This window comes from Mytilus trossulus, chromosome 4 (assembly GCF_036588685.1).
Source record: "Mytilus trossulus isolate FHL-02 chromosome 4, PNRI_Mtr1.1.1.hap1, whole genome shotgun sequence".
In the NCBI taxonomy this organism is placed as follows: domain Eukaryota; kingdom Metazoa; phylum Mollusca; class Bivalvia; order Mytilida; family Mytilidae; genus Mytilus; species Mytilus trossulus.
Window position 1 is genome coordinate 78,459,965 of NC_086376.1, and position 23,237 is coordinate 78,483,201.

The 23,237-nt window shown below is 33.4% G+C and overlaps 1 protein-coding gene across 1 annotated transcript; it reads left to right on the forward strand.

The window, feature by feature from the left end:
• The first annotated feature begins 992 nt into the window (after window positions 1-992).
• LOC134716046 (neuronal calcium sensor 2-like) lies at window positions 993-8,569 on the forward strand. Its single transcript, XM_063578732.1, has 4 exons — window positions 993-1,285; window positions 5,593-5,707; window positions 7,465-7,734; window positions 8,263-8,569. Exons 2-4 carry the CDS (start codon window positions 5,600-5,602, stop codon window positions 8,455-8,457), a joined length of 573 nt encoding a protein of 190 aa, XP_063434802.1. The 5' UTR covers window positions 993-1,285; window positions 5,593-5,599; the 3' UTR covers window positions 8,458-8,569.
• Window positions 8,570-23,237: the final 14,668 nt, after the last annotated feature.

Here is a 23,237-nt window from a genome sequence, read left to right on the forward strand (position 1 = left end):
TTTGTGTTATTTTTGAATGAATGTGTCACGGTCAAAAGCAATGACTGCATGTTGCAAACGCCAAAATAATTGTTAGAAAGGTCAACAAATTCTGTCCGACATGTTTTGGGTTCTGTTTTACACCTTCTGGTTTTGCATTTGTTCAACCCATTAATTGGTTTTGGCAATTATGCGGTTGGAACTTGAGGGCATTTAAGGTTTTCCTTCAGTTGATTCTTTGGCAATTCAGTTGATGGGAAACATTTATGGCATGAATCTGTACCCAATGGCACTCGGCAATTTGATTAACAGTTGACGTTGCGGCCGTAAACATGTTTGGCAAATGACGTTGCGTAATCAAATTCTGTTGACGTTTCATTGTCTCTAAACGTTTATCTGTTCATTGATGGCCAGCAACAAATCTTGTCTACTTGTATCGTTGTCGGAAGGACAGTAAGACAAGTTTCTGTAGCCATTCAGTGTGGTTGCAGCACGTTTATGTTTTAATGTTTGCAGTATTCTTAAGGGGTTATTCAGTTTTTTGTTTCTCAGTCTTGGCAAAATAGAGATGCAACATTTTCAAACTGGTTTAAGTGAGGCAAAGGATTGAAAGAACTGTTTCACAAAGCAAAACAACTGAAACAATCTTTCATGGGTCCAAAATTTCGCTTTAAGAAATTCGTGCAACTTCAAAAGCTCGGTATGCTCAATAATCACAGGTAAGTTAGATTTTGATTTTTTATTCGGAGAAAGAAGTATAATAAGCATGCAAAGTAGTTGTAAGAAAATCAAACAAGATTTGGTAAGAAAAAAAAAAAATGAGTGTTGCGTTTCTAAAGCCGTTCAGTATAGTATATGAAAACATATTCCAGAGACAAGTGACTGTGAAATTTTTTCATAACATCTTAAAATGTACATGCTTCGTTAAAATTTCATTTTATCTAAAAGTATGATAACTTCCGTTTTGTACTATCTTAAGCTAGTTATTTGAGTGTTTCCGTGTATACATATATAGAATAGAGGGCACTGTTTCTTGGTTTCTTATTGCACAATGAATTGTCACTAGTTTGAGACTGTAGATCAAGATCACTAATAATTACTCGAGATACACATAACTGTCAACATAAACAAGCGTATAGTTCACGTCGCGAGGACAAAACCACATTTCCTGTGAAATGATTTTGTTCGGATAAGACTTCAACATTGAACAATAACTCGGTCATCTAGATCTGAAATGACATTGATCTTGTAAAATTATAATGTGTACAACATGATATAAGGATATATTATAATTATTACACAACATGTAAGTCGTTACTCTATATTTTCCTCCTCTTTGTTAACCTTGCTTCATATGAAACTAATTAGTTATAAGTAAACCTGTATACCAAATGTCACTTCTAATAATTGCATGGACAAGTATTAATTTACTGTACAACGAAAATTCACAGGTAAAACAGAGAATAGATATAATATAGTTGTTGAATAAATACCATGCTGTCTAATAATATTAATTAATGTCAGTGACTATGTTCATAAACTATTAAATTTGATTAGTTTACAGAATGGCATAACTATGAGTACAAACGTATATAGTTTATATCATTCCTGGGGGAAATCCCGAAAAAAAGTCTAGTAGACTCGCTCTAAACTAATAACTTAAATCGTGTGCTAACGGTGTACGTTTAAGCAAACACAGATTAGAGGGTATCACCAGCCCAGTAGCCAGTACTTCTGTACTGGCATGAAAATACGGATTTTTTGTGTTATTAAAATTTGCTGTTACAAAATATTAGAAATTATTATAAATTAAGGAATGTATCTCCCTCATGCAAAGGTCTGATTCCTTTCACGGATTTGGCTATACATTTTGGACCTTTTGGATTATAGCTCTTCATCTTTTATATAAGCTTTGGATTTCAAATATTTTGGCCACGAGCATCAGTGAAGAGACATGCATTGTCGAAATGCGCATCTGGTGCAAGAAAATTGGTACCGTTTATTTTATTAGCAAGCAATCTACCAATGAGATTGTGTATGTTAAATGTATTCCCCGGTATTGGTACAGGTTCGTGCTTACTGCACATGAGATTATGTACATGTAGACGACCTTTCTACAAAAAGACGCGAGACCTTTTCGTACCACTTTGCGTTGTTGGTCGTCCGTTAACTTTAACAGAAAATCTCTCCTCTGAAACTACTGGCCCAAATTTTACCACACTTGGCAACAATTAACATTGGAAAATATAGTTTAAAAAGTGTGTCTACATGACCGATGTAGTTAAAAAAAAAACGTACATACATGTAGGTTGCAATATGCAAGTTTTTACTATTATCTTGAAATATGTTCATAAGTATGCGATCTTTTGAATTTAATGATAGACTATTAGCTTGAAAACTGGAAAATCATCAAGAAACTTTTCATAGCAAAAAAAGTTCACTTTTATATCTTAGAGTAAACGTTAGCCATTCAAGTAAACAAACCCTTTTCAATCTTTTTTTTTAATTTGAAGTTTCATATGACTTTAAGGTAGGCGGACGTCAGAAATATAAAAATGATGTTATCTTTCTTTGTTGATTTATAAACAATTAGAAAAGGAAACAAGAACTTGTCGCCTAACGTTTGTATTTCATCTATAAAAGGAAATTACTCAGAAGCCAGGAAATTCCTTTCTAAATATTTGTTTGAGGTATCCAATGGGGAAAATATTACATATCTAAAATGTGTACAAAAATTGTCAACTTTGAAAATTTGTTCAACAGAAAAAATTGAAGACAAATTTCTCAACAAATTTTAAAACTCTCATTCGTTTAAGTTAACCTTTCGTGTATCATAAAATTGAGAATGGAAATGGTATACATGTATAAGGGTTGGCATCTCAAAAACGATTCAAATCCGTTAAGTTACAAGCTCGTAAACTACAAATCCAAAGAGAAAACTAAGATTCTTCCAACAACCGTGAAAAGGTTTTTTTTTATAAATGGTTAATCCTATTTTATTCAGCATAGGGCACAGAGTATCATTAAAAATGTATTGTCTGACTTTGCTATCTTATAAACTTCAAAAGAATATAAAGATTGTAAATGGTATAACCCCATATTGAACCAACACTAAAATTTAAAACATAATTTTACAGTATATATTGAATGTTTCATGCGGAGTTTGAAGACAGTATCAATAAAAATATTTCTTCATAAAAGTACGATTTTAAGTCTTATCTGAATCATAAAAGTAAATACGGACATTATAGATTGCATGTTGTCTGCATGCTCACAACATGAACAAGGAAGTTAATCATGTAACAATAACGTAAATCTTCAATCTCAGCGAGCAAAGTCAATTATCTGAAATAATAAAATGAAGTATACGTTAATGAGAAAATGTATGTCATTGTTAAACAAGAATATATAACTCTGCACTGTCTTGGTGCAACTTTTACCTATAAAAATCAATATAATAAAATTGAGAATAGAAACAGAGAATGTGTCAAGGATACATCAAGTCTTAGAAACATGATTTTTTTGTTAGTTGTTAGTGGCTCTGAACTAGCTGTCAGATAACTGCTCAGATCTGTTCATTGTGTCTTTTTGTGTCGGGATGTATAAGTACCCGGCCACGTCCTTTTATTTTTTTGTCTATCTGATGAGTTAAGCCTTTTTCAACTGATTTTTATAGTTCATTTTTATGTTGTACTGTTATACCACTGTCCCAGGTTAGGGGGAGGGTTGGGATCCCACTAACATGTTTAATTCCGCCACATTTTTTTTTTATGTATGTGCCTGTCCCAAGTCAGGAGCCTGTAATTCAGTGGTTGTCGTTTGTTTATGTGTAACATAGGCCCTGCTTTTCCTCGTTTTTGTCTTGTTGCATACAACCATTGGTATATTGAGTATTTTCAATACTTTTAAAAATCAAAATGTCCCTCCGACTCTATTTGCAAAAATGAATATGTGGTATGATTGCCAATGAGACATCTGTCCACAAGAGACCCAAACGACACAGAAATAACAACTATAGGTAACTGTACGGCCTTCAACCATGCACCAGAAAAGCCCATACCTCATAGTCAGCTATAAAATGTTTCTCCGACTGTATTTGTTCCGAATGTAAGGAATATAGTACAAGTTCAGTATTAGATAAAGATCGATTTAAAGATTGATAAAATTATTATGTCACCCTTTTGAATTTCTGCATTTATCATTTTATCATTACGGATAGGTGGATATATAATTACAAATGTATATCAATTTTACTTTCCCCGAAGTACTATCATGATAACTATGCAATAGACTGAATCACACCTTATAAGAATGGATATAACTTTTTAATAGTAATGACAGACTAATAATATATCTTTTTTTTCTCAACTTATTGAGATATTTTTGAAAATTAAACAATACTAAACGCTAAACGTGATGTGTGATAAACGGATCACTGTCTAAATAGGGACTGATTTTTTTTATTCAGTGAGAAACGAACTTTTCGTAATCGCAATACGCATGAATCTGTCATTGAGATAAACTCAATAACCATGCGTCTTTTTTGATTGTGTACTTTAAAGTGACAATCGGTAAACTATGGCTTCAAAACACGACAATTGATTAGCTGCAATAATTTCACATCATAACAGACCGAGTGAATTTATTTATGACGATTATACGATATGAATGTGTAAAAAATGATAAAATCGTGCTAAGAACACTAAGTTTAGTAAAATTATGATGAATAAAATTGAGAATGGAAAAGGTGAATGTGTCAAAGAGACAACAACCCGACCATAGAACAGACAACAGCAGAAGGTCGCCAATAGGTATCCAATGCAGCGAGAAACTACCGTGAGCACCCGGAGGCGTCCTTCAGCTGGCCCCTAAACAAATGTATGCTTTGGTTCAAGAATTGAATAAATATTTTCCACCAGTCACTTGTTTCATATGACTTTAATCTTAAAATTGAGATCAATAACAATGTGAGGAAACGAAATTTGATAGTATCGGATCATATGTGCGAGACGAGATTAAAAAAAATATCTATACCTACTGAATACACCAACTGTGTATATACATTGTCTCGACCCTGTGTATAATATGAACAAATATGTATAATGTAACCTATTATCATTATGGTTACATCTAGTATTTATATTATCCATGGCTATTACCAACTGAACCAATATTTTTCGGATACTTAAAAACAGAGAGTTCAACGTTTAACGAAGTTCATCTAGCAAGGAAACGAACAAATAAACATTTTTTTATATCAATAAGGCCGTTAGTTTTCTCGTTTGATTTTTTTACACTGTCATTTCGGGTTCTTTCATAACTGACTATGCGGCATGGGCTTTGCTTACTGTTAAAGGCCGTACGGTGACCTATAGTTAGTTTAAACATGTTTTATTGGTCAAAAAAGACAAATGGATTATACACAAGTTTTTTAGTAACGTCTTCTCCAAGAAGACCTATAGTTGTTAATTTCTGTGTCATTTTGGTCTCTTGTGGACAGTTGTCTCATTGGTAATCATACCAAATCTTCTTTTTTTATATATAAATAAAGTATTATCGAAGTAGCAATGAACACACTGTTTTAATTTATGAATCACGCATTATTTTTTTCAGACGTGAAATGGGGAACCAGATGAGAAAAAAGTTGTCCAAAGAAGACTGCAAATTTTTAGAAGAGCACACAGATTTTAAAAAGCCACATATCATGGATTTTTACAAAGATTTCATGGTGAGACACATCACTTTTATTACAACTTTCAATTGCTGTACGTAAGTGCAATGATATCATTGGTAAACATTAATGAGAGAGTCTCCTCCAGAAGAATATACATCCCATACTTAGAAAATCTAGAGGTCTTGATTATATATCTTTTTAAAATTATATCGCCGAACCATATGTCAAACAATCACCAGATCCACACGTAGTACAAAAACAACTACAAATGAAACAAAAAGACAAAAACACCAGATATCAATCTAACATCTGAAACTAGATACAACTAATAAATGATTCATATCCAAGACTAAAATAAAATCTGTACAATTTTGTACATATCAAACGTATTTCGTGTAACGTCGCCATAAACGGACTAGGAAAATAAAGACCTTCTGATATCTTATATACCTTGCTGCATGATACTGTTGACGAAAAAACATCATAACATTTTAACTAGAACACATAGTATTTTATAAAACAATTAAATTGCTCTTTTACCTGTTTTGTATGATTACAGAATGAGGTAAATAATTCATTAAAAAATGTACACTTAGTCTATTACGTCATATTACTGTACATCTTGTTTTAAATGTTTGTTGTTTGTGGAGAAATTGTGATAACTATTGAATATGAATATACCAGCCATCCTATGTAACAATTATGTCGACCTTTATTAAGGTCTTTCTGTCTTGACATGTGTTTATGTCGACCTTTATTAAGGTCTTTCTGTCTTGACATGTGTTTGTTCTCCTGGACCTTTATTAAGGTATTTCTGTCTTGACATGTGTTTGTTCTCCTGGACCTTTATTAAGGTCTTTCTGTCTTGACATGTGTTTGTTCTCCTGGACCTTTATTAAGGTCTTTCTGTCTTGACATGTGTTTGTTCTCCTGAACCTTTATTAAGGTCTTTCTGTCTTGACATGTGTTTGTTCTCCTGAACCTTTATTAAGGTCTTTCTGTCTTGACATGTGTTTGTTCTCCTGAACCTTTATTAAGGTCTTTCTGTCTTGACATGTGTTTGTTCTCCTGAACCTTTATTAAGGTCTTTCTGTCTTGACATGTGTTTGTTCTCCTGGACCTTTATTAAGGTCTTTCTGTCTTGACATGTGTTTGTTCTCCTGAACCTTTATTAAGGTCTTTCTGTCTTGACATGTGTTTGTTCTCCTCAAACAATATTTAGTATATGATTTGTTTTTATATGTTTCGTTTTGCTTAGTTTCTATGGTTACATATTCTGACATCGGACTCGGTCCTCTTTTGAACCGAGTTATACTGTGCGTATTGCTATGTGTTTCTTTATTCTACATTGTCCCAAGTCAGGAGCCTCTGTCCTTTGTTAGTCTTGTATGTTTTTTAATTTGAATTCATTTATATGTTTTGGGGTTTTAGTGTGACATCCATTTTCACTGAACAAGTACAACATGTTATTTAGGGCCAAGCTGAGGACCAACTTCGGGTGCGGAATTTTCTAGCTGCGTTGAAGACCCTTTGGTGGACTTCGGCTGTTGTCTGTCCTTTGGTTGGGTTGTTGTCTCTTTGAAATATTCCATTTTCCATTCCCAATTTTATTTTGACATATATTCTTTAAACCTCTGTTATAAGTAGTCACCATGTAGACTCTTCATGTATGAGTACTGTATACCGCTTAATTCGCGATAATTCTATAATTTTGACAAGTACATAAGAACGCCATCTTCACGTGTATACCGTTTTATAATTTAATTTAATAAATAATGACACTTTATATTTCTTTCTAATGAATTTTGTAGAAAATGAATCCAGATGGAAATATGAATTTAGACGATTTTAAAGACTTTCTGTATGGATTTTACAAGGATAAGAGTACTAACCTCGCAGAACATTACTTTCGTGCTGCAGATAAAAATAAAAGTGGGACGATTAACTTTACGGAGTTTTTAATGTTTTTGAACCATGAGTGTACATCTAATCCTGAAGAACGACTCAACTGGATGTTTGATTTATTTGATATTGATGGAAACGGTACAATAGAGAGACCAGAAATGATCAACATTTATAAGGTAAGACCTAGTGTAAAATTCAGTGCAGTATATTTGCACGCAAATTATCTTTCTACTTTTCTGTGTTACTTGTAAAATTAATGTGCGCAAACTTTTGTTTTATCCCCAGATGTGTTCAAAGGTTATGCAAAATAAAAATCTAATAGCATGTTTATCGGAGTGTAATCCAGATTTTTTTTCTAAATAGGAGGGTTGTAAATTCCAATAAGAACTGTAATGACTTTATGCTAAAATTATATATACTATATCTCGAAAAACGTGATTTTTTTTGGAATGTCAAAAAAGGGGGCGTACGTTCTATACACCTTATCTTAAAGTTATATTGCATTTATGTGTTCGTCGTACAGCAAAGTTGTATCATCTGGTCACCTTATTACTCTAAAAAGCACATACACTAACCAAGATTCAATTAACATTGTGACTGTTCTCGCATTTTAAATTAAACAGATTGTTGACCAAACATATCTTAATCAATATCAATGCATGCATTTGTGGATTTTTTTTTATTTACGTCTTGTGTTTTTGTAGATCGCTTTAGATGTAAATGAAAAGAAATCACCCGGGGATCCAACCCCAGATGAAATAGCAGAAAAGATGTTCGAATGCTGTGATAAAAATAAGGACGACAAATTAACCAAAGAAGAATTTATAACCACTTTTATGGAAGATCCTGTGTTATTTGCAATATTTTGTCGAAACACAGACGAGACAGAAGACAAATAAAACTGTACTCTTGTGATATACATGAAGGATATCTGAACTTGCCCATAAAAATTGATTTTATAAAAGAAATGTTATTCTTATTTCACAGATTAAATGATTCAGGACAAATGTCCGAACGTGTTAATTTAAATGAACTGTTGATTAGATAGTTTAAACATATCTATTTATAGGGGATTGGCAAATTTTGCAACTTATACTAATCCCGTTCTACTTTTGCGGGTGCGAGTGCTGCCTTGTAGCGGCATTAGCCTACTCTTTTTCGATATCTACAAGGGTGTCTTTAATGTGCAAGAGATATGGCTCTCTCTTAACACGGGTCAGCCATCATTTATCGTCCCATTCCGACGGACTATCATCGTTTCCTCAAGACCATACTCGCAAATGGTGTCAAGGGGGAGCAAAAATTGATCAATGTTCTATTAGGAGATAGGCATGTTTGAGCTAATGTTGTTTTTACATTTGCATTTTTACACGGTTCACTCTTAGTTACTCGTTCATTTTGTTAAATACGTTTTTGAAATATTTTGAAACATTTGCCCAATACAAAGTGCTTGGCATTAAAATGAGCTTTTATCAGTTTCAATATAGAGCTCTGTAATTTTCCATCATTCCAGCAGATATTTCATGTTATACATGTACTCCTCACTACGAATTATATAGCGTTTGACACGACCGTCTGTCTGTCAGTTAGTGTGTTTTTTCAGTCCATCACTCCTTTTAATTTCCAGATGCTAACTCAAATCCCAGGCATAGATTACATGTAACCTAGCCGTATTTGGCACAACATTTTGAAATTTTGGATCTTCAACGCTCTTTAACTTTGTACTTGTTTTGCTTTATAAATATTTTGAAATGAGCGTCACTGATGACTCTCATGTAGAGGAAACGCGCGTCTCGCGTACTAAATCATAATCCTGGTACCTTTAATAACTATCAAATACTTTATATGGATTGAAATCTTACCTGGACATATGGTCCAATATATGGACATATGGTCCAATATACTAAGAGAAATGTCTCTATGAATTGTGAGTTCAACATTTTAAAAATCAATTATAGTTGCCGCGTAAGAATAAATTTAATTTTGTTTATAAAATGGATGCCAAATCAAATGCTACATATGTGATTGCAATCAACCTTACTTGGATATAAAAGAGGAAGGTCTCTACTGATTTTGATCTCAATACTTCAAACTTAAAACTAAGGACTGATGTTTTATTAGAAACCTGTTCTTCTGATCCTAAATCAATAACGTAACAACTCGGTTGAGTATAATTAGAGTCTCTTATAAAAAAAAACGTATGCATGTTGTTGATCTTACTATCAATGTGTACCGTCACAGCTACTTAAAAGTGTGGAAAAGTGGTTATTTAAAAAATGCATGATTATATATGAACTTCGGTATATTATTGACATTGTTTTTAACAAACCTTTCTAAAATTGTCCGTTGAGACATTAAACAATTATAAAGAAAATAAGGTTTTATATTGCTCTATTTGTATGTCTTTTTGCAATCTTAACTGTTTCAGTTCTTATTTATCATTGACTTTCACAGATTTGGCTTTGAGCGGTCCTGCTGAAAGAAAATCCAGAAAAGATCTACGGACGCATGAAATATGTAGTTTTTTTATGTTTATATGTAATTAGGGAACCAAGAGGATCTCTATTAATTTTAAATCACTTAAAACCAATTTGTGTTGAACAATATTAGGATTCAAATTGATCCTTTATATTGGGGAAAGTGATATGTGAGCGTGCTCAAATTAGTCTGCAATTTCCTATGGATTTCTGGTCATAGCTGATTTATTCCGTATATATGTATGTTATTATTTTTGTACCTTTTTCTAGGGTCGAATGTTTGTGTTTGATTTTTTAAAATACGCCAAGTTTGTCTATTTTTGCAGTGATACGATATATTTGAACAGTATTCTAGTCACGGACAAGACTAATCATGTCTTAAACATTTTAAAGGAGTAGGTCCGGTAATGACAGATTTTGGCCTCAAATTCTGGTTCATCTGATGAAAGTTTTGACGATTCGAACTGATTTAGTCATTAAAGACGCTCAAATTCAAGCTTAGATATAAAATTCTATCAAATATGCCATAATATGTCACTTTCACATGGTTTTTTTTTGGTCAAAAATGAAAGTGGCCGCGCCGCATCCGCGTTTATTTTCAATCTTATATATGTTATGTATTATCATCAAATACAACTTATATTTAAATACTGAACACGACTGCGCCACTTCCATTTCAGACGGAAACCGTCTAAAGATTAACTAAAATGAAAAAAAAAGATTACAGTGATTTACAATGACTAATGATTCTAGTACCCGCTACATGTGCATTGTATTGTCAAAAACAGCCAATATTTATGTAACAGAAGTATTCTGTTGTCCAATAAATAACTAACAGTTCACATTTTAACAATTTTATAAAACTGCTATATGTTGGGCCCAAACGGGGATCTTACTGGACCTTCTCCCTTTGCATATAACAAAAGAATGCAATTTCCTTTTTCTGAAACAAGTTTTACCAAATATATACACATGGAAAAAAGTATTGCAACACCAAATTGAAATTGAAATTTAAAAAACACTCTTCATTTTTTTGGGATATAATTTGGTAAAATAGAACTAGTTAAACATTATTTAAGTATCACCTGAGTTTAATAAATAAATATCGACTCGATAATTTTTTTATCAGCACATGCAGCTACTGTACCCGTAAACAGCAAAACAGTTGTTTTTATCCTCATTGTTTTCAACCCTTTAAATAACCAAATTTTTAAAGTTATGTGATTGACACCTTATAATGGGTCCTTGACAACTCTTAACTGCAGCAAGATGGCAGATTTTCAGCATAAAGGAAGCAGGGATGTCGCTGTAAAAACTGCACGTATTGTTGGTCATAACCATTTCACTATAAGTCGTTTTGAGAATAAATCAGGCAATAAACGCTGTTAAAGACATTCCGAGATAATGAAGACCCCCTATACCATTTGCTATTAAAGGAAAATCAAGCATAATGAAGGTTGGTCAGAAGGAAACCCATTGCATACAAGACAGTCCTAAAAAGAGAGTGGTGGCCATACATGAGCCTTTTAACAAGAACTGTTCGAGATCGACTCATCGCTACTGGTTATCGTGCGATAAGACCATTTCGGAGACCTTTGCTAACGAACAGACACACAGTTTTTGTATCCAATGTAGTGCAAAGCTCGCCAAAGTTGGAAATTAGCATCGTGGAGGAAGATCCAATGTTCAAATGGAATTCGGTTCATCTTCCTTGGCACAAACGTAGCCCGGATTTCAACCATATCGAGCATATTTAGGACAGTCTATTTGGCGGAAAGTGCGCGAAAGGACACCCAAGTTCAAACACATCATGAAATAAACAATGCCCTTCATCAGAAATGGTTGCTGCTACCTTAGCAACATATAAGCCGATTTATGGCAGGAATCAGAAGACGTTTAGATGCGGTTATCCGTTTGAATGGAGGCTGCGCACAAAGTACTAATTCTTTGGCGTATAACGATCAAGCATGATATGAACAGTCATCCAAGGATTAATTTTGAAATGTCTGACATTGTAAATTTCGACTACAGTAAAAGTTATAAAATGCATTTTTTTTGTACAAAAAACACTCCATTTTGGTATTAAGATTGTGGTTATATAAATCAATTTTTTTCAAATTTTTTTTTCGTTTCAATGCCAATGTTATCATAAACTATGTTTCAATAATATTATACACATATTTTATTATATTTCATCCCAAAAAAATGGATGATTTTTCAAGTTTTAAAATATCAAGGTGTTGCAATACTTCCATGTGTATATATTGCCAAAGCAATTGGTATTATTTCAAGGAAAAGTTATATATTGTACAATAACTGTGTGATGCCACTCTTCGGGTCCTTGATAAAAAACATTTTCCAATTAAATAGCAAATACAGCCTTCCACAGACCACCGGCAATGTCACTGAATAACTAAATATCAAATTTTGATAACCATTTATTATCTAATATATTCTCTCGCTTATATTTCCTATCATGATTTCCTTGATAGAGGGTTGTTGCTCAAAAGGAAGCTACTTAACCAAGAGTTCAAAATGGTGAAGTTGAAATCATCTTTCGTAATTTTTACGGACGCCATCACAAGTTGGTTGACCGTTATGGAATATCCGTTTCACAGATGTTCTTTATGGCGTAACTACAATTCGTTCCCGTTTCACGTATCTGAGCTACCGAATTAAACTTTTTACCGGATTTTTAATAACAGAGCAACACGACGGGTGCCACGTGTGGAGCTAATCTGCTAACCCTTCCGGAGCATCTGAGATCACCAACATTTTTTAGTGGGGTTCGTGTTGTTTAATCTTTGAATGAGTTTTCCTTGTTGTGTCTTTGCTACAGCTGTTTATTGTCTGTGTGCCGTTTTCTTTCTAAGCCTTGGTGTTGTCAGTTTATTTTTCATCTATGAGTTTAAATGTCCCTCTGGTATCTTTCGCCCCTCTTGAAAAAAACCATTTTTTATTACTTTGATTGAATGATGTGACTTTAAATGTAGCCATATACAGCCGATTATAAAAAGACCATCCTGGTTGAATTTCTCTTCCACATAGGGCACGTACAGCAGAAAATCACTACAAATGTTTTAGGGTTACCTTTTTCGAAAATGCAACTGTATTTTGTGCATTAATAAGTATTTTAACTTATTTTCAGGGATCTCAATAGTAATTTCTGTTGTATTTATTGTTAACCCCAAAATACTATAATAAACAACTGTGGATTTCAGTCTTTTCATCTTCATTTTGTACTTTTGATTGTTTGCCTACCCTTTAAATGTCCACACCAATTCTTTACAATAGTTAATTTCCTTACGACCATGAAAAAAGAAATCACCCAGATAATGGTCTAAAGTTATTCATCCTATTTCATTTACTATTAATCAATGACAATAAAGTGCAGAATTTTCAAATGGGGCATCAGCCACTTCGGTGTTGACATGAATATCAATTATGTGGTCATTTTTATATATTTCCTGTTTACAAAACTTTGAACTTTTCGAAAAACTGAGGATTTTCTTGTCCCAGAAATAGATTGCCTAAGCCGTATTTGGCACAACTTTTTGGAATTTTGGATGCTCTTCAACTTTGTCCTTTGTACTTGTTTGGCTTTATAACTATTTTGATATGACCGTCACTGATGAGTCTTATGTAGACGAAACGCGCGTCTGGCGTACTAAATTATAATCCTGGTACTTTTGATAACTTTTATGTAATGATATTTACACATAAAACCGATGTTGTGTGTGACTTTTTCTGCGGGGACAGAAGCATATTTGTCCTGGAGGTAGGAAAAGTGTTTTACTTAAATGTAAAGTCTCACTTGTATATAATGACACTATTTTTTGGTATATTTAATTTGAAGTTTTTTTGTGAACTGCGAGATATTTGAATCATAAAAGCAAATACATTAGACACATTGAACTTATTTAAATACCAATGTCTCAGATATCTTGTCAACATATGAAATGTGTTTTCTAAAAGAATTAGGATCTTCCAACTGCTTTGATTCGACCTTTACTGCCGAGTCTCCTGTAGACAAAAATCGCATCCGGCTTACTAATATACAAATACGGTATCTTTGATGAGTTTTACATATTCGTTTTTCTCTTTTTAAGACCGCTTTCAAATGAAAGAACAGTGTGTAAAAGTTGGGATGGATGAAGATTATTTAACACAAAAAGATTAAAAGATTTTGATATAGGAAAAGGCACTTTTTAAACAAACTAATTTACTGATATGTTCCTTGAAAACAGGATTTCATTTAAGTACTTCCTTGAAAACAGAAGTTGGGTGGGTGCTGATATATGATTTAAAGATAAATATAAAGTCCTTTCCTTTTGTATCTTATAAATCAAATTATGTCCATTGTTTTTTTCTTCCTGACGTTAATTACAGGTTTAAATGTAAAACATAAAATATAATCTCTTGTTTCCTTGGATATATAAATATGTGTGACTTAAGAAACAGGCCAGGTCTGGTTAATTTGTTCTCTTTCTAAAATAATTTAAATACTGTCCACTTGACGTAAAGCAAATGGCAATCAAGTAAGCGAAACCATTGAAGTATGAATTAAGGGTCGCAGCAGTCCATTCCATTATACAAAATTCGCTATTTCTTAATTTTCACGCGTATATTAACATTTATTCCTCTTTAACCTCTTAAATAGGCATTGTGGCACATATTGATTATAACTATTTTATTCCTCTATCGATGGGTTTCCGAATGGTGTATAAGGTTTCTCTGCAATTAGGGACTGACGGGTCGTACATTTTAGAAGTCATTTCAGTTACGCAAAAAAATCTATAATATATAATTTCCTAATGTTCACGCGTAATTTGGCATTTAGGTCCTCCGTAATACCTCTAATAGGCATTGTGGCTCAATCGACAAATTATATCTGTAAATAGGGAACGAAAAGGAGCAAAGGTCTAGTGAAAATTAAAAAAAAAAAATCCAATGTATAGGCTCTGAACTTTTCAGGTCTCCATACATGTACAGTAAAACAAGGAATTTCTGTTAAATAAATACATAAAGTTAAAAATTTCAGAGTGTTTTGGGTTTTTTTTTCTTATATTTTGCATTAATTTTAATATTTGATAGATAAAACCAAAATTTAGAAATACAGGATATAGTGTCACAGTAAAAAAATAATCTTTCTACTTCATTCCTCACTTTTCAACTTAAATACTGAAATGTGAACTATTTCCTTATGCATTATTCATCACTAAACGTTGAATATTAAATAATTAGCTATTCAATTATTCAGTATTGAATTTTGAATAATGAAAAATGAATAATGGCCGTACTTTGGCGCGGTCATTGTATTTATGTTGAATTTACTCCGTCTCATGTAGTCGACTAAAAAATACATCAAATTGTATCATTCCCAGCTTGGCGTCATCATGCAAATCACTCTATGGTGTGTTTCTTCTTGTTAATAGAGGCAACTATAAACCAACCCAGACCAAGTCTAAGAATTGCAAATATTCCGACAAAACTCCTCCATTGTGGTGTCACTATCTGAAGTTTTTAATAATTATTAGAACTTTGGCTCCAGATAAAATTATAGTTTGAAGTCTATGTAAATGCACTTTCTTAATAACATCAAAAGAAAACGATTCAAGAGATATCAGCGGCCTTAAGGATGAGGATCATAATGTGGACTAGGGCTATTTTCGTCATGGTTCTTGTCCATCTAAAGTCATTTGAGTGGTACAAGGTCATGTTTTTAAAGAAAATAAAGAGATGTGTATGCTTGCCATTGAGACAACTGGCTGTAATGACTTTTTTTTATAATTCAAACATATTGTATTGGCTCAAGGCAAAACAGATTAAACACAATTAAAACTTACTTATAAAGTCTTCTCCACAATACAATATACATAACAATACAAATTTACCGTGAGCATACATTATATAAAATAAACAAATAAATATTACTAAATTTTACTGAAAAAAAGGAGAGGGAATGAAGAACGAACGACAGAGATTATGATGATGTGTGTTTTGTCTATGTTGATCCTATACTACGAGGAAAATTAATGACTTTTTTTACACTAAATCCATTGGATATTGGATGTGTAGTAATTCAAATTTTAGACTTATATACCCGATTGTTTTATTGATTGTTAACTGCAAGTACTCTCAGATATTTAGTTAGTGTCTTTTGTTGTTGTGGGATGTATAGATTCGCTGCCGTGTCCGGGCTGTATTGTCGTTTAAAGTTTTCTGCTTCGAAACGATCTGATTATACTTTTTCAACTTATTTTTATATAGTTTGTTCTTATGTTGTACTGTTGCACAACTGTCCAAGGTTATGGGAAGGATTGTCCTTGGTTTGTGCCCTTATACCACTGTCCCAGGATAGGGGACGGTTGGCGCCTTAAAACTAGTTTCACCCCGCCATATTCTGTCTTTTCCTGTCAGGAGCATGAAATTCAGTGGTTGTCGTTGGTTCGTGTCTGTCATATTTGTTTTTCGTTGATTGTTTTATTAAACATAAGTTGTTATTTTTTCAATTCAATTGTTCAAATTGTTCAGATCGGGGCCTTTTATAGTCGACTTTGCGATATGGATTTTCGTTGTTGAATGCCGTACGATTGCATTATTATTAATTCTAGTAATTGCGTACATCCACTACATTTGAACTTTGGTGGATAGTAGTCTCATTGGCAAATGTGGTATACATTCCTTATTTTTATGTAAATACATAATGTAATCGAAATAGTTACATCGGAAGCTTGCTACTCTGAAATGTAAACAAGAAAACTGAAATAGATATAGAGAAACCATTGGTAACAGCAACTATCTGATCTAGCTAGAAGGTCTACACATAAAGCAGACTTATCGAAACTTTCAGTCATCTCATTTCCCTTCAACGATGATTGTTCCCCCTTTTTTTTTTTATCAAATATCGCTGTTTTGGTTAAAATAGATACCGTGAAAACTTTGATAGGTAGAAGCTTGAACAGAACAAGTGGCCACTCAGACAAGATCTTAAATCATAAATCATCGTCAATTGATCCTTTATAGGAGTTACTGCTCTTTATTTTGTAGTTCGGTCTTTAACTAGTTTGAGTCCGACCCCATTTTGACTAATAATTGTTGTCACACTTGTAGCTGTAATCTTGAACCATTGATCAGCTTAATAAAATAAGATATACCAAAGTGTGAACAACACTGATCACAATAAATATTATTATATTGTGTGTGAAAAAAGGGCGAACAAAAATAACGAACTTTAATGTAAATTTTTAAAAAAGGAAGTCAACAAAAAATGACAAAATCAAACATTTGACTAGACCAACCAATTGAACAATTGGAAACAACTCATATCTTTGACTGGGAATAGGTTTTTTTCAAAGAACTTGGTGAGTAAACCCTGGTTTTATATCTAGCATAACCTCCAACTTGTATGAAAGGTGAATGTAGTCCTACTAAATTATTAACCCTAACTTATTGAATAAGTTAAGGTGATAATAACTAGGATCCGATTGCCAAATCTGCGATAACACACACCACAGACATACAACACAATTGCTTATACTTTTAATGTTCCATATTTATCAGGCTGAGCTTCATGCTCCAATAAGCTTCCAGTTTCTTAATTATGTTACATTTCAATATATTAATTATTCATTTTAAGAACTAGGTGAAATATGAATCTCTGTTAATAGAAACAATTCCTTTCTCTGAATTAAACAGCAAAGACCTGCATTTTTTTTCTCTCCAAAAATTCAACAATGAAGACCTAGATTGCAGACATATGTTTTTTTTATTGCTAGATAAGATAATTAAAGCTCCGGATAATTTTTCTAGGAATATGAACACAGGAAAATAAAAAATACTACGCCTAAGTGACGTATAATTTAAATTAAATATAAAAGGAGTCTGGCAGGTTTTTCTTTACTAAAATGCAGCATCTTGTACTAGAACAAAGATTGCGAGAAAAACAAGACGAAATGCCATTTTGATCATATTTATAGAAAGTATGTTCGGTTATACTACTATATTTGTGACTGTGTGCTTGGTAACAGCTGGCTCATGTCAAGGTAAAATAAATATATATATATTTTTAAATAAAAACAAAACCTTACAAGTTTGATAAATTAAACAAAACAAATATGTATAGATGATTGATTATAGTTGATTAATTTGTTCGAAACTCGAGAGTCCCCTGCTATGTGAAAATAAAAGATACTAAGTCTAATACTTTAATATGATTTAGTTGCACAACGACCGAGTTATACACTTAATTACAGTTTAGGGGATTATATATTATTAAAATGTCCATACTGTCATCTTGTATAAAAGAAGAGAAATAAAGGCAACAACTACTGGACTGCTACAAAAACAAACGACAACGCACATAGAAACGGGACTAATTGATAACAACTGCCAAATCTCTGACTTGGCAAATGACATTTTAAGAAAATGTTGAACCTAGTATTATCACTAGCCAAACCTCCCGCTTACATGTATATGGCAGTGTTAAAAATACGGCTAAAATGACAACATTACGTAACAGGAAATTAACGAGACTTTTTAAAATCTGTGTCTATATTTTTGTAGTCTAAAAGAAAGTAAACATGTTATCGTCATGCACCAAAAATTACCGTCATTTTTTTTTTTTTTTTTACCGTTAATCGTAATGGAGGTATTCCAGAACGAGCCTCATGCATCAACGCCTTAAAAAGTGATGTCACAGGTAAAATTTAAAAAATAAATAGAATATCAAATCGGGATTAAGTTTTTAATTGAGTACTCCAGAAAGACCCTCATGTATCAACGCCTTAAAAAGTGATGTCACAGGTAAATTTAAAAGAATATAATATCAAATCGGGATCAAGTTTGAGTTTCTATGTCATTTGGTCCTTTGTAAAGAGTTGTCTCATTGGCAATCATATGCCAAATTTTTATTTTTATATACTAGACAGAAGTTTTAAGTTTCCATATTACCACTATACATCAATGAGACTGGTTACCTCTGGTACAGAGCTTACCTGTTTGACTAAATAAATTGTTTCTAATTTATTAATTGCTGATATTTTCCCTAAACCCAGACACATCCAACTTTCAATTATTATGGTACAGTAACTTTTATTTCGTTTTATTAATAGGTACTCGTTGCGGATTATGTTTCGATTTCGGTGGGGAAATTTTGTTCCAGAGTTATAGTACAAAGTTCTGTAAGCAACCAGTTCATTTTGAGTGTGCAACATCGTGTATGGAGTTCGTAGGAACCATCGATGTTAAAGGTAAACTTGTTTTATAAGTTGCTTTAAATATGTCTTTAAGATTAATTATCTTGTGTTAGTCAAATGATGATTGTTAAAATGTTTACTTTATGTAAAACATACATGTAGTTCTTTTAAAAAAGTGAAATTGGACCAAAAAAAGTCGGTGTGACCGACAAATTCATGGCAAATTCGTACAGATAGTTTGATTTATTATTGTAAAAAATCGGTCTGTGGTTTTCACAAAGTTAATCCTTGTTCATCTTTAAACAGATTATTGTAGATATTAAAGCCATTAGATTTATAATCTGAATCTTGAAATTGTTACTGTTGACGTAACTTTATGCTAACGCTATGTTTGTAATAATGAAGTCAAGCTTATGGAACGCCGTAACTGCCTTATGGTACTTCATTCTTTATCATGATGAGATTTTTCTTTATCATGATGAGCTTTTTCGCTATCATGATGAGCTTTTTCTTTATTATGATGAGCTTTTTCTTTATTATGATGAGCTTTTTCTCTATTATGATGAGCTTTTTCTCTATTACGTTGAGCTTTTTCTTTATTATGATGAGCTTTTTCTCTATTATGATGAGCTTTTTCTCTATTATGATGAGCTTTTTCTTTATTATGATGAGCTTTTTCTTTAATATTGTAACAACTGGACAAATATAACATTTTTAATAATTTTTACAACATGTACAACCTGAAATTTACTATGCCAACAGAAGAAATAAGTCAACTACAGACGGATGAAAACTTTATTGGATGATGGCCTGGAACAGAAATATTATTGACTTTATGAACATTTATTTGAATTGGACATACTGTTATATTTGCAACTTTTTAACTTTATGCATTTTGTTTGGCAAGTGCCCCTTCCACTTGTTTACCAAACTCGTTTTACTGTATAACATATTTTTCATAGATTGTAAGGTGTCTGGCACAAATATGCATATACCTGAAATTATATTTCAACCCATTATAAGTCCTGAAAGTGTCTCAGTAAGGAAATGTTTAAGTTTTACTATCGGTCCAAACCATTTTTTGTTGTTTCTCCGTGAAGAGCCATTTTACAGGTCATGTGACCGCAGTAGGAAATATTTTTGTCGTTGTCATTATATATCTAAAATCTCTTCTATAAGAGTAACAAATAAGTCATTACATTTATAGTTTTATTAAGGCTCCATTATTTATATCTGTTAAAGATTAGTTTCTTAGGGATTATATTGTAACCAGTTTACTGCTGGAATTTAGTATCAGTACTCCCGGCGTCTGCTAGTCCTACACACGGCTTGAAATTGGAAACAAGTCTAGTAACGAAGTTTTAGGCTTTTTTTGCTAAATTTAAATAAAGGAAAAGTTAGGACTTTGGCCCATTTGTATTATAATTAAAGAACAGGCAATTTACTGTCCATTTTACGTGTGATTTTCAAATGTGCAGGTTTTCCTGTCAAGCCCCTATTTTATCGGACATTTTCCTGTCAGTCCTGACAGGGTTCTCATTGGCCCTCAGGGATCCCTTGCTAGATCCCTTATTTTCGATTGGCTTTCAGGGATCTCAAAAGTATATAAATAAGGTTCCACTCAGTGAAATGGCGGATAACTTGTTAGCTCAAGCCTAACTAGAAGCTTAAGTAATAACCTGAAAGTTTATCTTTACCAGACCTAGCCCAACAGAAAAGCCAAGCAGGTTAATATGCTTTAATAATATAAGATGAAGTATTTATAAGGAAATGTAAATATAGCGGCAGTTATCCCCCACCACACTGAGTGACCTTAATGACCCGAAAACTGATTACTGATTAAGCGTCTGCATGTCTGCATTTGTCCGTGTATATATATGATATATGAACATGTAATAATAAATTTAATATACGTTCGAACTTATCGTTTATGGACTGAGTAATATGAGTGCATTGCCTGGCATCCATTCGTCTGTAGAGGTAGAAAAAGGAAAAACCCCAAGATGCAGAATGTTCCTGACGAGAGCCCCAAAACTTGTCAACAGACCCTTCCACAATTACTCGGCCTGTGGCGGCGGTTTGTTACACTGGTGTCAGAAGTGGGATGTCAATTCTTCCAGACATCCCGTGATCGTACCCATAGCCAATTGAATTCGGGATTATTTTAGCTTCGACGTGTGGTGGAATATGTAAATAATAACGTTTTCAGTTACTGTTTTTATTGTATTTTGCGTTGTTCCGTTATACTTGAATTTATATATTAAAATTTAGATAGAGCTTAAACGACCGTATTTTAAGCCTGTATGTAATCAGTTTTATAAAACAAACACAAAATAATGTTTGTTATCTTTTTAATAAAGCAGCAGCAGAAATGTCTGACTTTGAATGTGATGATAATGAGACGCCCCAATTATTAAAACCTCGAGATGAATCTCCCGACCGAGAAATCGTGTTCAGACGGAACATAGGGCCGAGTGGCAGCGGTACCGCCGGGGACGACGACGAAGCAGGTCAAGGTGACGTACCGATCAGAGACGAATACCGAGGCGTATGCGAGAATTTTTACCGTAAAGAATACCCACTTGGACCAAACCAGAGAGATTTTCCTGACAGAAACCCAAATATTTGTGGCAACAATCCAGATTTTGACAACCAGATACCCGCAGGGTTTCCAAGAGGAAATATAAGTGGAACTACCATTAAACCAGAGCCCTACAATGGAAAGGACAGTTGGGAAGAATATATTTCTCACTTTGAAAACTGTGCAGACCTTGGAAGATGGAAATAATCTGAAAAAGTTCTTTTGCTTGCTGCTAGCCTACGGGGACCAGCTAGGACGTTCTATATAAGCCTTACCAGTACTGAGAAAAAATCCTACTGTTTACTAGTCAGAACCCTTGAGCAGAGATTTGGAAATGCCAGACATCAGAATAGATGGCTCTCAAGATTTGAAACAAGAACCAGACAACCCCAAGAGCCCATTGCAAATTTTGGAGATGACTTACGCCAAATGGCCCAAAAAGCATACAGTAACCTAGACACAAGAGCCCAAGAAGTCCTTGCCCTTAACCAATTGTATAAAAATATTTCCCTTGAAATGAAGTGTCGTTGTATAGATAAAGATTGTCGTTCAGTTACTGAAGCAGTAGACTTAATAGAGAGATATGAGGCTCTCTTGGGGGATCCTAATGATAGAAAAAGGGGGAATATAAGACAAGTTTCAGATACGACTTACCTAAACACCCAAGATACTGACATACCAGTCCAAAGCAAGGAAAATGCATCAATCCTACAGCAACTTATTGACAGAATAGATCGACTAGAACATGGTTCAAGTAGTAGCCAGACCACTCAAAGAGGCCCAAGAACTTGTTTTACCTGTAACTCTCCGGACCACTTCTACAGCAGGACAAAATCAAGCTTCCCCATCAAACTCAAATTGGTCGAAAAACAGGCCTAGTTACCAAGGACAAAGCAGTGGAAATAACCAACAGAACCAGGGAAACGGTTACCCGTCAGCTCACCAGACCGGAGCCAGACGGAGTTAGAAGGGTCTGACATTGATATAGAGAGTAATGCTGAATTTAATGACAGAGTAATACAAGTAGGAAAACATTTAGACCAATGGGACAATGGATTGTATACAAATGGTACAATTTCTGGATACAAGCTAGATTTTCTGATAGATACTGGTTCTACAGTATCTCTTATATCCAACCAAGTTCATAAAGATATTTTCCAGTCCAGTCCAGATGTAAATCAGGAATACCTATCAAATGGTTTCCAAACCAATAGTTTTAATTACCCCAATATTGAAAGTCCACAGGATGAATACAGTCTTCAGAACGTAAATGGAACCAATTTAACTACATATGGAATGGTAACTCTTGAGTTTACCTTAAGAAGCGCCATCTTTCGTCACCAATTTATTGTATGTGATATCACCCCTGATGCCATTTTAGGACAAGATTTCCTACTTAAGCATGTGAAAAAGATTGACTACAG

Excerpts from the sequence above, each read along its gene's own strand:
- LOC134716046 (XM_063578732.1), top strand. The coding sequence starts at position 5,600 with ATGGGGAACCAGATGAGAAAAAAGTTGTCCAAAGAAGACTGCAAATTT. Across the intron at positions 5,708-7,464 it reads ATTTTTACAAAGATTTCATG|AAAATGAATCCAGATGGAAA; the intron begins GTGAGACACATC and ends TGAATTTTGTAG. Across the intron at positions 7,735-8,262 it reads AAATGATCAACATTTATAAG|ATCGCTTTAGATGTAAATGA; the intron begins GTAAGACCTAGT and ends GTGTTTTTGTAG.